The sequence below is a fragment of the Aphelocoma coerulescens genome, unplaced genomic scaffold (genome assembly GCF_041296385.1).
Source record: "Aphelocoma coerulescens isolate FSJ_1873_10779 unplaced genomic scaffold, UR_Acoe_1.0 HiC_scaffold_118, whole genome shotgun sequence".
Lineage (NCBI taxonomy): Eukaryota > Metazoa > Chordata > Aves > Passeriformes > Corvidae > Aphelocoma > Aphelocoma coerulescens.
Window position 1 is genome coordinate 409,041 of NW_027183476.1, and position 13,260 is coordinate 422,300.

Genomic DNA, 13,260 nt, shown 5'->3' on the forward strand with positions numbered 1-13,260 from the left:
TCCAGGGATTTTTAGGGGGATTTTTGGGAGGGTTTTTTTGGGGATTTCCGGGGCGATTTTTGGGGGGATTTTTGGGGAATTCCAGGGATTTCTGGTGGGATTTTTCAGGAATTCTGGGGATTTTTGGGGGGATTTTTGGGGGAATTTTTGGGGGGATTTTTGGGGGGGGATTTTTCGGGAATTCCGGGGATTTTTGGGGGGATTTTTCGGGGACTTTTGGGGGGATTTTTTGGGAATTACAGGGATTTTTTTAGGGGAATTTCTGGGGAATTCCAGGGATTTTTGGGGGGATTTTTGGGGAATTCCAGGGATTTTTGGGGGGATTTTTCGGGGGATTTTTGGGGCGATTTTTAGGGAATTCCAGGGATTTTTGGCGGGTTTTTTTGGGGATTTTGGGGCGATTTTGGGGAATTCCGGGGATTTTTGGGGGATTTGGGGGGGGGGGATTTTTGGGGGGGATTTTGGGGTGATTTTGGGGAATTCCAGAGATTTTTGGGGGGATTTTTTGGGAATTCCAGAGATTTTTGGGGGGATTTTTGGGGGGATTTTTTGGGGAATTTGTCAGGAATTCCAGGGATTTTTGGGGGGTTTTTTTGGGGAATTCTGGGGATTTTGGGGGGAATTTTTGGGGGATTTTTGGGGGGATTTTGGGGCGATTTTGGGGAACTCCAGGGATTTTTAGGGGGATTTTTGGGAGGGTTTTTTTGGGGATTTCCGGGGCGATTTTTGGGGGGATTTTGGGGGAATTCCAGGGATTTCTGGTGGGATTTTTCAGGAATTCTGGGGATTTTTGGGGGGATTTTTGGGGGAATTTTTGGGGGGATTTTTGGGGGGGGATTTTTCGGGAATTCCGGGGATTTTTGGGGGGATTTTTCGGGGACTTTTGGGGGGATTTTTTGGGAATTACAGGGATTTTTTTAGGGGAATTTCTGGGGAATTCCAGGGATTTTTGGGGGGATTTTTCGGGGGATTTTTGGGGCGATTTTTAGGGAATTCCAGGGATTTTTGGCAGGTTTTTTTGGGGATTTTGGGGGATTTTGGGGCGATTTTGGGGAATTCCGGGGATTTTTGGGGGATTTGGGGGGGGGGGATTTTTGGGGGGGATTTTGGGGCGATTTTGGGGAATTCCAGAGATTTTTGGGGGGATTTTTTGGGAATTCCAGAGATTTTTGGGGGGATTTTTGGGGGGATTTTTGGGGGGATTTTTTGGGAATTGCAGGGATTTTTAGGGGGATTTTTGGGGAATTCCAGGGATTTTTGGGGAATTCCAGGGATTTTGGGGGGGGATTTTGGGGCGATTTTTAGGGAATTCCGGGGATTTTTGGGGGGATTTTGGGGGGGTTTTTTTTTGGGGATTATGAGGGGATTTTTGGGGGGATTTTGGGCGATTCCGGGGCTTTTCCGGGATCCCACCTTGGCCTGGCGGTTCGGGGAATCCTTCCCGGGCGGATCCGGGCGCGCCGGGCGCTTCCCGGGAATTCGGGATGGGGCCGGGATGTGCCAGAGCGGCTCTGGAACGACGGGAACGGGGTCAGGGGGTGGGAATGGGGCTGGGATTTGGGATTTGGGATTGGGATTTGGGATTGGGGCTGGGATTTGGGATTTGGGGCTGGGATCGGGGTCAGGGGGTGGGAATGGGGCTGGGATTTGGGAATGGGGCTGGGATTTGGGATTGGGGCTGGGATTTGGGGTTGGGGTTGGGATTTGGGATTTGGGGCTGGGATCGGGGTCAGGGGGTGGGAATGGGGCTGGGATTTGGGATTGGGGTTGGGATTGGGGTCAGGGGGTGGGAATGGGGCTGGGATTTGGGATTGGGGTTGGGATTTGGGATTGGGGCTGGGATTTGGGATTTGGGGTTGGGAACGGGGTCGGGGGGTGGGAATGGGGCTGGGATTTGGGATTGGGGTTGGGATTTGGGGTTGGGATTGGGGTTTGGAATTGGGATTGGGGCTGGGATTTGGGATTGGGGCTGGGATTGGGGTCAGGGGGTGGGAATGGGGCTGGGATTTGGGATTGGGATTGGGGTCAGGGGGTGGGAATGGGGCTGGGATTTGGGAATGGGGCTGGGATTTGGGATTTGGGGTTGGGATTTGGGATTGGGGTTGGGATTTGGGGTTGGGATTGGGGTTTGGAATTGGGATTGGGGTTGGGATTTGGGATTGGGGTTGGGATTTGGGATTTGGGGCTGGGATCGGGGTCAGGGGGTGGGAATGGGGCTGGGATTTGGGATTGGGGTTGGGATCGGGGTCAGGGGGTGGGAATAGGGTTGGGATTTGGGATTGGGGTTGGGATCGGGGTTTGGGATTGGGATTGGGGTTGGGATTTGGGATTGGGGTTGGGATCGGGGTTTGGGATTGGGGTTGGCATTGGGATCGGGGTCAGGGGGTGGGAATGGGGGTTGGGATTTGGGATTGGGGCTGGGATTTGGGATTGGGGTTGGGATCGGGGTCAGGGGGTGGGAATGGGGCTGGGATTTGGGGTTGGGGTTGGGATTTGGGATTGGGGCTGGGATTTGGGATTTGGGGTTGGGAACGGGGTCAGGGGGTGGGAATGGGGCTGGGATTTGGGATTGGGATTGGGATCGGGGTTTGGGATTTGGGATTGGGGTTGGGATCGGGATTGGGATTGGGGCTGGAATGGGGTTTGGGATCGGGATTGGGGTCAGGGATTTGGGATTGGGGTTGGGATCGGGGTCAGGGTCAGGGGGGTGGGAATGGGGCTGGGATTTGGGATTTGGGGTTGGGATCGGGGTCAGGGGGTGGGAATAGGGCTGGGATTTGGGATTGGGGCTGGGATTTGGGATTTGGGGGTTGGGATCGGGGTCAGGGGGTGGGAATGGGAATGGGGCTGGGATTTGGGATTTGGGGCTGGGATCGGGGTCAGGGGGGTGGGAATGGGGTTGGGATTTGGGATTGGGGCTGCGATTTGGGATTTGGGTTGGGATTTGGGATTGGGGTTGGGAATGGGGTCAGGGGGTGGGAATGGGGCTGGGATTTGGGATTGGGGTTGGGATTTGGGATTGGGGTTGGGATTTGGGATTGGGGTTGGGATTTGGGGTTGGGATTTGGGGTTTGGAATTGGGATTGGAGTTGGGATCGGGGTTTGGGATCGGGATCAGGCTTTGGGATCGGGAATGGGGTTTGGGATCGGGGTTTGGGATCGGGATTGGGGTCAGGGATTTGGGATTTGGGGGTTGGGATCGGGGTTTGGGATTTGGGATTTGGGGGTTGGGATCGGGGTTTGGGATTCAGGAATGTGGGAATGGGGTTTGGGATTGGGGTCAGGGATTTGGGATTTGGGATTTGGGGTTTGGGATCGGGAATGGGATCCGGGATTTGGGAATGTGGGATCGGGGTTGGGGTTTGGGGGTTGGGATTGGGATTGGGGTCAGGGATTTGGGATTTGGGGGTTGGGATCGGGATTGGGATTGGGGCTGGAATGGGGTTTGGGATCGGGAATGGAGTCAGGGATTTGGGATTTGGGGGCTGGGATTGGGGTTTGGGGATCGGGGATGGGGCTGGGAATGTGGGAATGGGGCTGGGATCGAGGTTTGGGATCGGGATTTGGGATCAGGGTTTGGGATCAGGGTTTGGGATCAGGATTTGGGGTCAGGATTTGGGGCCTGGAATTTGGGATCGGGATTTGGGATCGGGATTTGGGATCAGGAATGGGGTCAGGGAATGGGCTGGGAACCGGATAATGCCATTCCCGCCCTTTTCCCACCCAAATTTCCCAGACCCCATCCCAAATTCCCCATTCCCATCCCAAATTTCCCATTTTTACCCCAAATTTCCCATTCCAATCCCAAATTTCCCCCCAATCCCAAATTTCCCATTCTCACCCCAAATTCCCCATTCCCATCCCAAATTCCCCATTCCCATCCCAAATTCCCCATTCCCATCCCAAATCTCCCATTCTCATCCCAAATTCCCCATTCCAATCCCAAATCTCCCATTCCCATCCCAAATCTCCCATTCCCATCCCAAATCTCCCAATCCAATCCCAAATTCCCCATTCCCATCCCAAATCTCCCATTCCAATCCCAAATCTCCCATTCCCATCCCAAATCTCCCATTCCCATCCCAAATCTCCCATTCCAATCCCAAATTCCCCATTCCCATCCCAAATCTCCCATTCCCATCCCAAATTCCCCATTCCAATCCCAAATTCCCCATTCCAATCCCAAATTCCCCATTCCCATCCCAAATCTCCCATTCCAATCCCAAATCTCCCATTCCCATCCCAAATCTCCCAATCCCATCCCAAATCTCCCATTCCCATCCCAAATTCCCCATCCCCATCCCAAATCTCCCATTCCCATCCCAAATCTCCCATTCTCATCCCAAATTCCCCATTCCAATCCCAAATTCCCCATTCTCACCCCAAATCTCCCACCATCCCAAATCTCCCAATCCAATCCCAAATTTCCTGTGCCCCAATCCCAAATTCCCCATTCCCATCCCAAATCTCCCAATCCAATCCCAAATTTCCCATTCTCACCCCAAATCTCCCATTCCAATCCCAAATTTCCGGTGCCCCAATCCCAAATTCCCCGCCCCCATCCCAAATTCCCCTTTCTCATCCCAAATTCCCATTCCAATCCCAAATTCCCCTTTCCAATCCCAAATCTCCCATTCCCATCCCAAATTCCCCATCCCAATCCCAAATTTCCTGTGCCCCAATCCCAAATTCCCCAATCCAATCCCAAATCTCCCATTCCAATCCCAGATCTCCCATTCCCATCCCAAATCTCCCAATCCAATCCCAAATCTCCCATTCCCATCCCAAATTTCCCATCCCCATCCCAAATCTCCCATTCCAATCCCAAATTCCCCATTCCCATCCCAAATCTCCCATTCCAATCCCAAATCTCCCATTCCCATCCCAAATTCCCCATCCCAATCCCAAATTTCCGGTGCCCCAATCCCAAATTTCCGTACCCGCCTTGATCCTCTCGGTGCCGCCCTCGTGGCCGATCCCGGTGGTCCCGGTGGTCCCGGTGGCCCCGGTGGCCTCGGAGGCTCCCGGCTGCGGCTCCGCCGGGAACGCCGCCGCCCTCTGGGGCCTGGCCAGGAAAAAAAACGGGAATTCCGGAGCTGCCCCCCCCAGGAAAAGCCCGACTCCCCCAATTCCCATTTTTTCGCCATTTTTTCCCAGCATTTTTCCCATTTTCCCCCCATTTTTCCCATTTTTTTCCCCAGTTTTTCCTCCATTTTCCCCATTTTTCCCCCATTTTCCCATTTCTTTCCCCGTTTTTTCCTCCATTTTTTCCCATTTTTTCCTCCATTTTCCCAATTTTTCCCCCATTTTTTCCCCCATTTTCCCAATTTTTTCCTCCATTTTCCCAATTTTCCCCCCATTTTCTCCTCCATTTTCCCCATTTTTTCCCCATTTTTCCTCCGTTTTTTCCCAATTTTTCCCCCATTTTTCCCTCTGTTTTTTCCTCCATTTTTTCCTTTTTTTCCCCATTTTTTCCTCCATTTTTTCCCAATTCTTTCCCCATTTTTTCCTCCATTTTCCCCATTTTTTCCCATTTTTTCCTCAATTTTCCCAATTTTTCCCCCATTTTTCACCATTTTCCCCATTTTTTCCTCCATTTCCCCCATTTTTTCCCATTTTTCCTCCATTTTCCCAATTTTTCCCCCACTTTTTCCCCCATTTTCCCATTTCTTTCCCCGTTTTTTCCTCCATTTTTTCCCATTTTTTCCTCCATTTTCCCAATTTTTCCCCCATTTTTTCCCCCATTTTCCCCATTTTTTCCCCATTTTTCCTCCGTTTTTTCCCAATTTTTCCCCCATTTTTTCCTCTGTTTTTTCCTCCATTTTTCCCCATTTTTTCCTTTTTTTCCCAATTTTTTCCATTTTTTCCCCATTTTTTCCTCCATTTTTTCCCAATTCTTTTCCCATTTTTTCCTCCATTTTCCCCATTTTTTCCTCAATTTTCCCAATTTTTCCCCCATTTTTCACCATTTTCCCCATTTTTTCCTCCATTTCCCCCATTTTTTCCCATTTTTTCCTCCATTTTCCCAATTTTTCCCCCACTTTTTCTCCCATTTTCCCATTTCTTTCCCCGTTTTTTCCTCCATTTTTTCCCATTTTTTCCTCCATTTTCCCAATTTTTCCCCCATTTTCCCAATTTTTTCCTCCATTTTCCCAATTTTTCCCCCATTTTTTCCCCCATTTTTTCCCATTTTTCCTCCGTTTTTTCCCAATTTTTCCCCCATTTTTTCCTCTGTTTTTTCCTCCATTTTTTCCCATTTTTTCCTTTTTTTCCTCCATTTTTTCCCAATTTTTTCCATTTTTCCCCATTTTTTCCTCCATTTTTTCCCAATTCTTTTCCCATTTTTTCCTCCATTTTCCCCATTTTTTCCCATTTTTTCCTCCATTTTCCCCATTTTTTCCTCATTTTTTTCCTCCATTTTTCCCAATTCTTTCCCCATTTTTTCCTCCATTTTTTCCCCCTTTACCCAATTTTCCCCCATTTTTCCCCATTTTTTCCCCCCATTTTTCCCCATTTTTCCCCATTTCCCCCTGTTTTTCCCCGTTTTCCCCCATTTTTCCCATTTTTTCCCCATTTTTCCCCATTTCCCCCCTTCCCCCCCATTTATTCCCATTTTTCCCGTTTTTTTCCCCATTTTTCCCCCGTTTATTCCCATTTTTCGCCATTTTTTCCCCATTTTTCCCCATTTCCCCCTCTTTTTCCCCATTTTTCCCTGTTTTTCCCCATTTTTTCCCACTTTCCCGTTTTTCCCCATTTTCCCCCCGTTTGTTCCAGTTTTTCCCCATTTTTTCCCTTTTCTTTCCCATTTTTCCCCATTTTTCCGTTTTTCCCCATTTCTTCCCCCTTTTTCCATTTATTCCCATTTTTCCCCGTTTTTCCCATTTTCCCCTTTCCCCCCATTTTCCCCCCCTTTTCCCCCCTTTTCCCCATTTTCCCCCATTTTCCCCATTTTCCCCCATTTATTCCCCCTTTTCCCCCATTTTTTTCCCATTTTTCCCCATTTCTCCCCCATTTTCCCCCATTTTTCCCATTTCCCCCCATTTTTTCCCATTTTTCCCCACTTTTCCCCCATTTTCCCCCCATTTTTCCCCATTTTCCCCCCATTTATTCCCCTTTCCCCCCATTTTTCCCCATTTCCCCCCCCTTTTCCCCCATTTTTTTCCCATTTTTCCCATTTCCCCCATTTTTCCCGTTTTCCCCCCATTTTCCCCCCCTTTTCCCCCATTTTTCCCATTTTTCTCCCATTTTCCCCATTTTTCCCCATTTCTCCCCATTTTCCCCCCATTTTTCCCCATTTTTCCCCCATTCCCCCCCATTTTTCCCATTTTCCCGTTTTCCCCCCATTTTCCCCCCATTCCCCCCCCATTTATCCCCCTTTTCCCCCCCTTTTCCCATTTTTCTCCCCATTTTCCCCCAATTTTTCCCCATTTTTCCCCCATTTTCCCCCCCATTTTTTCCCCATTTATTCCCATTTTTCCCCCCTTTTTCCCCCATTTTTCCCGTTTTCCCTGTTTTTCCCCATTTCCCCATTTTCCCCCATTTTCCCCATTTTTTTCCCATTTCCCCCCCATTTCTCCCCATTTATTCCCCTTTTTTCCCCCATTTTTCCCATTTTTTCCCCATTTTTCCCGTTTTCCCCATTTTTTCCCCCTTTTTTCCCCATTTTCCCCGTTTTTCCCCATTTCCCCATTTTCCCCCATTTTCCCCATTTTTTTCCCATTTCCCCCCCATTTTTTCCCCTTTTTTTTCCCCATTTTTCCCATTTTTCCCCATTTTTCCCGTTTTCCCCATTTTTCCCATTTTTCCCGTTTTCCCTCCATTTCCCCCATTTTCCCCCTTTTCCCCCATTTATTACCCCTTTTCCCCCATTTTTTTCCCATTTTTTTCCCCATTTTCCCCCATTTTTTCCCCATTTATTCCCCTTTTTTTTCCCCATTTCCCCCTTTTTTCCCCATTTTTCCCGTTTTCCCCATTTTTCCCATTTCCCCCATTTTTCCCGTTTTCCCCCTTTTCCCCCCTTTTTTTTCCCCATTTCCCCCTTTTTTCCCCATTTTTCCCGTTTTCCCCGGTTTTCCGCCCATTTTCCCTCCCTTTCCCACCTTTCCGGGCCCCCGGCGCCGCTCCCGGGGCCGGAGAAGCTCCCGGAGGGTTGGCGGAAGGGGGAGGGGCCGGAGCGCGGAGACTCCGGGAAGCTCAGGGGCCTGGAATGGGGCAAAAAGAGCAAAAAACGGGCAAAAATGGGAAAAGGGGGAGAAAATTGGGGAGAAACGGGGGGAAAATGGGGAAAAATGGGGAAAAAAACGGGGGGAAATGGGGAAAAAAACGGGGGAAAATGGGGAAAAATGGGGGGAAATGGGGAAAAATGGGGGGAAAATGGGGAAAAATGGGGGGAAAATGGGGAAAAATGGGGAAAAATGGGGAAAATGGGGAGAAAATGGGGAAAAATGGGGAAAATGGGGGAAAATGGGAAAATGGGAAAGAAAAGGGAAAAAATGGGGAAAAACGGGGAAAATGGGAAAAAATGGGGGAAAATGGGGAAAAAGGGAAAAATGGGGAGAAATGGGGGAAAAATGGGGGAAAAAATGAGAATAAATGGGGGGAAATGGGGAAAAATGGGGGAAATGGGGGGAAAATGGAAAAAAATGGGGAAAAATGGGGAAAATGGGGAAAAATGGGGAAAATGGGGGGAAATGGGGAAAAATGAGGAAAAAATGGGGAAAATGGGGAAAAATGGGGAAAAAATGGGGGAAAAAATGAGAATAAATGGGGGAAATGGGGAAAAATGGGGAGAAATGGGGAGAAATGGGGGGAAATGGGGAAAAATGGGGAAAAATGGGGAAAAATGGGGAAAAAAAACGGGGAAAAATGGGAAAAAATGGGGGGAAATGGGGGGAAAAATGGGGAAAAACGGGAAAAAAATGGGAAAAAATGGGGGAAAATGGAGAAAAAGGAGGGAAAACGGGGGAAAATGGGGAAAAATGGGAAGAAGGGGGGGATTTGGGGTGGAATCCAAGGAATTTTGGGGATTTTGAGGGGATTTTGGTGGGAATTCCGGGAATTTGGGGGGGATTTTGGGGAGATTTCCAAGAATTTTGGGTGGAATCCCAGAAATTCCGAGGATTTGGGGGGAATTCCGGGAATTTTGGGGGGATTTTGGTGGCAATTCTGGGAATTCTGGGGGAATTTTGGTGGGAATTCCGGGAATTTTGGGGGGACTTTGGTGGGAATTCCCGGGAATTTTGGAGGGATTTTGGTCAGAATTCCCGGGAATTTTGGTGGGAATTCCGGGAATTTTGGGGGGACTTTGGTGAGAATTCCGGGAATTCTGGGGGGATTTTTGTGGGAATTCCTGGGAATTCTGGGGGGATTTTGGTCAGAATTCCAGGAATTTGGGGGTATTTTGGTGGAAATTCCAGGAATTTTGGTAGGAATTTTGGGGGGATTTTGGTCAGAATTCTGGGAATTCTGGGGGAATTTTGGTGGGAATTCCGGGAATTCTGGGGGGACTTTGGTGGGAATTCCCGGGAATTTTGGAGGGATTTTGGTGGGAATTCCGGGAATTTTGGGGGTATTTTTGTGGGAATTCCCGGGAATTTTGGGGGGGGATTTTGGTGGGAATTCTGGGAATTTTGGGGGCATTTTGGTGGGAATTCCGGGAATTTTAGGGGCATTTTGGTCAGAATTCCCGGAATTTTGGGGGGATTTTGGTGGGAATTCCCAGAATTTTGGGGGAATTTTGGTGGGAATTCCCGGGAATTTTGGGGAAATTCTGGGAATTTGGGGGGAATTCCGGGAATTTTGGGGGGATTTTGTGGAGAATTCCAGGAATTTTGGGGGTATTTTCGTCAGAATTCCAGGAATTTGGGGGGATTTTGGTGGAAATTCCAGGAATTTTGGTGGGAATTCCGGGAATTTTGGGGGCATTTTGGTGGCAATTCCGGGCATTTCGGGAATCGCCGTCTCCTCACCTTTTCCCGTGGCCGGGCTGCGTTTCCCGCTGAGGAACGCCGGGAGCGGCCGGCGCCCGTTTGGTGCCCGCGGCGCCGCTCCGGTGCCAACCGGCGCCGCTCCGGAACGGGGCCCGGAAGGTGCCCGGGAAGGGCTCCGGGAACGGCTCCGGATCCGCCTTCGGCTCCGCGCCCGCGGCCGGCTCCAGGCTCTCCGACCACGCCCTGCGCACAGCGACGGGCACCGCTGGCACACCGGGCACACCGGGCACCGGGAATGCCCGGGGACAAGGGAAGGGTGGCACCAGTATGGGGGAGGTGGCACCCATGGGACATGGGAAGGGTGGCACTGGTGGCACTGGGGTGGCACTGATGGGACAAGGGAAGGGTGACACCGGTGGCACCGGAGTGGCACCGATGGGACATGGGAAGGGTGGCACCCATGGGACACGGGAAGGGTGGCACCGGTGGCACTGGGGTGGCACTGATGGGACATGGGAAGGGTGGCACCCATGGGACAAGGGAAGGGTGGCACTGGTGGCACTGGGGTGGCACCCATGGGACAAGGGAAGGGTGGCACTGGTGGCACTGGGGTGGCACCCATGGGACATGGGAAGGGTGGCACTGGTGGCACTGGGGTGGCACCCATGGGACACGGGAAGGGTGGCACTGGTGGGACAAGGGAAGGTGGGAAGGGTGGCACCGGTGGCACTGGGGTGGCACCCATGGGACATGGGAAGGTGACACTGGTGGCATCAGGGTGGCACACATGGGACAAGGGAAGGGTGGCACTGGTGGCACTGGGGTGGCACTGATGGGACAGGGGAAGGGTGGCACCCATGGGACATGGGAAGGTGACACTGGTGGCATCAGGGTGGCACCCATGGGACAGGGGAAGGGTGGCACTGGTGGCACTGGGGTGGCACCAATGGGACATGGGAAGGGTGGCACCGGTGGCATCGGGGTGGCACCCATGGGACAAAGGAAGGGTGGCACTGGTGGCACTGGGGTGGCACCAATGGGACAAGGGAAGGTGGCACTGGTGGCATCAGGGTGGCACCCATGGGACACGGGAAGGGTGGCACTGGTGGCACTGGGGTGGCACCCATGGGACAAGGGAAGGGTGGCACCGATGGGACAAGGGAAGGGTGGCACCAGTATGGGGGAGGTGGCACCGATGGGACAAGGGAAGGGTGACACCGATGGCATCGGGGTGGCACCGATGGGACAAGGGAAGGGTGGCACCGGTGGCATCGGGGTGGCACCCATGGGACAAGGGAAGGGTGGCACCCATGGGACAAAGGAAGGGTGCACTGGTGGCACTGGGGTGGCACCAATGGGACAAGGGAAGGGTGGCACTGATGGGACAAGGGAAGGGTGGCACCGATGGCATTGAAAGGAAAGGGGGAAGGGCGGCACCGGTGGCACCAATGGCACATCAGATGGCACCAACGGCACCCGGATGGCGCCCAGATGGCACCAGCGGCACCCAGACGGCACCAACGGGACATTGATGTCACCAATGGCACCCAGATGTCACCAATGGCTCCCAGATGGCACCAATGGCTCCTGGATGGCACCAATGGCACCCAGGGCACTTGGAAGTCACGAACGGCACCCACGGCACCCAGATGGCACCCATGGCTCAGAGACGGCACCAATGGCACCAATGGCTCAGAGATGGCACCAATGGCTCCCAGATGGCACCAATGGCTCCCGGATGGCACTGATGGCACCCAAGACACTCAGATGGCACCAATGGCACCCAAGACACCCAGATGGCACCAATGGCTCCCAGATGGCACCAGTGGCACCCAGATGGCACCAGTGGCACCCAAGACACTCAGATGGCACCAATGGCTCAGAGATGTCACCAATGGCTCCCGGATGGCACCAGTGGCATCCAGGGCACTTGGAAGTCACGAACGGCACCCACGGCACCCAGATGGCACCCACGGCTCAGAGACGGCACCAATGGCACCAATGGCTCAGAGATGGCACCAATGGCTCCCGGATGGCACCCGTGGCACCAATGGCACCCAGATGGCACCAACGGCTCCCAGATGGCACCAACAGCACCCAAGACACCCAGATGCCACCAACGCCACTCACGACACCCGAATACCACCAACAGCACCCAGATGGCACCAACGCCACCCCCAGCACCCCCCCGAGATCACCCGACACCCCCACCAACCTCCTGGGGGTGCCATCCTCGTGGGGCGGCACGATGCCCACGGTGCCGGTGCCCGAGGTGCGCAGGAGGTCGATCATCTGCTCGTGGCTCAGCGCCACCGCCGCCACCGTGCCCACCTCCAGCAGGCGGCTACCGCGCCGCAGCCCCGGGGCACCGGGGGGGCACCCACGGCACGGGGACGGCACCCGCGGCACCCGGGACCTGGGGATGGCACCCGCGGCGCCCGGGACACCCGGATGTGACCGACGGCGTCCCGCGGCGCCCGCGTGGCACCGACGGCACTCGCGACACCCAGACGGCACCGACGGCACACGGATGGCACGGGAATGGCACCGACGGCACCCGGATGGCACCGGTGGCATCCAGGGAGCTCGGAGGGCACCAGTGGCACCCAGGACATCCAGGTGGCACCCGTGGCTCAGAGATGGCATCAACGGCACCCGGATGGCACCCGTGGCTCAGAGATGGCACCAGTGGCACCCAGATGGCACCAATGGCTCCCAGATGGCACCAGTGGCACCCAGGACACTTGGAGGTCACCAATGGCACGCACGGCACCCAAACGGCACCCGTGGCTCAGAGATGGCACCAACGGCACCCAGATGGCACCAGTGGCACCCAGATGGCACCAATGGCTCCCAGATGGCACCAGTGGCACCCAAGAAACTCAGATGACACCAATGGCACCCAGATGGCACCAGTGGCTCCCAGATGGCACCAGTGGCACCCAGGACACTTGGAGGTCACCAACGGCACCCACGGCACCCAAACGGCACCCGTGGCTCAGAGATGGCACCAATGGCACCCAGATGGCACCAATGGCTCCCAGATGGCACCGACGGCACCCATGAGACCCAGATGGCACCAATGGCTCCCCGATGGCACCAATGGCTCAGAGATGTCACCAATGGCTCCCGGATGGCACTGATGGCACCCAAGACACTCAGATGGCACCAATGGCTCAGAGATGTCACCAAAGGCTCCCGGATGGCACCAATGGCTCCCAGATGGCACCAATGGCACCAATGGCTCCCAGATGGCACCAGTGGCACCCAGATGGCACCAGTGGCACCCAAGACACTCAGATGGCACCAATGGCTCCCAGATGGCACCAAC

General features: G+C 53.3%; 1 protein-coding gene across 1 annotated transcript in view; it reads right to left on the reverse strand.

Moving 5' to 3' along the window:
• LOC138100608 (signal-induced proliferation-associated 1-like protein 3) overlaps nucleotides 1-13,260 on the reverse strand; it is a 73,849-nt gene that overhangs the window by 34,310 nt on the left and 26,279 nt on the right. Inside the window, exons 9-12 of the mRNA XM_068998483.1 lie at nucleotides 9,969-10,172; nucleotides 8,100-8,201; nucleotides 4,941-5,065; nucleotides 1,414-1,511 (exon numbers count right to left, since the gene is read on the reverse strand). Of these exons, the coding sequence (XP_068854584.1) occupies nucleotides 1,414-1,511; nucleotides 4,941-5,065; nucleotides 8,100-8,201; nucleotides 9,969-10,172 (529 nt within the window). The remainder of the gene's footprint in view (nucleotides 1-1,413; nucleotides 1,512-4,940; nucleotides 5,066-8,099; nucleotides 8,202-9,968; nucleotides 10,173-13,260) is intronic.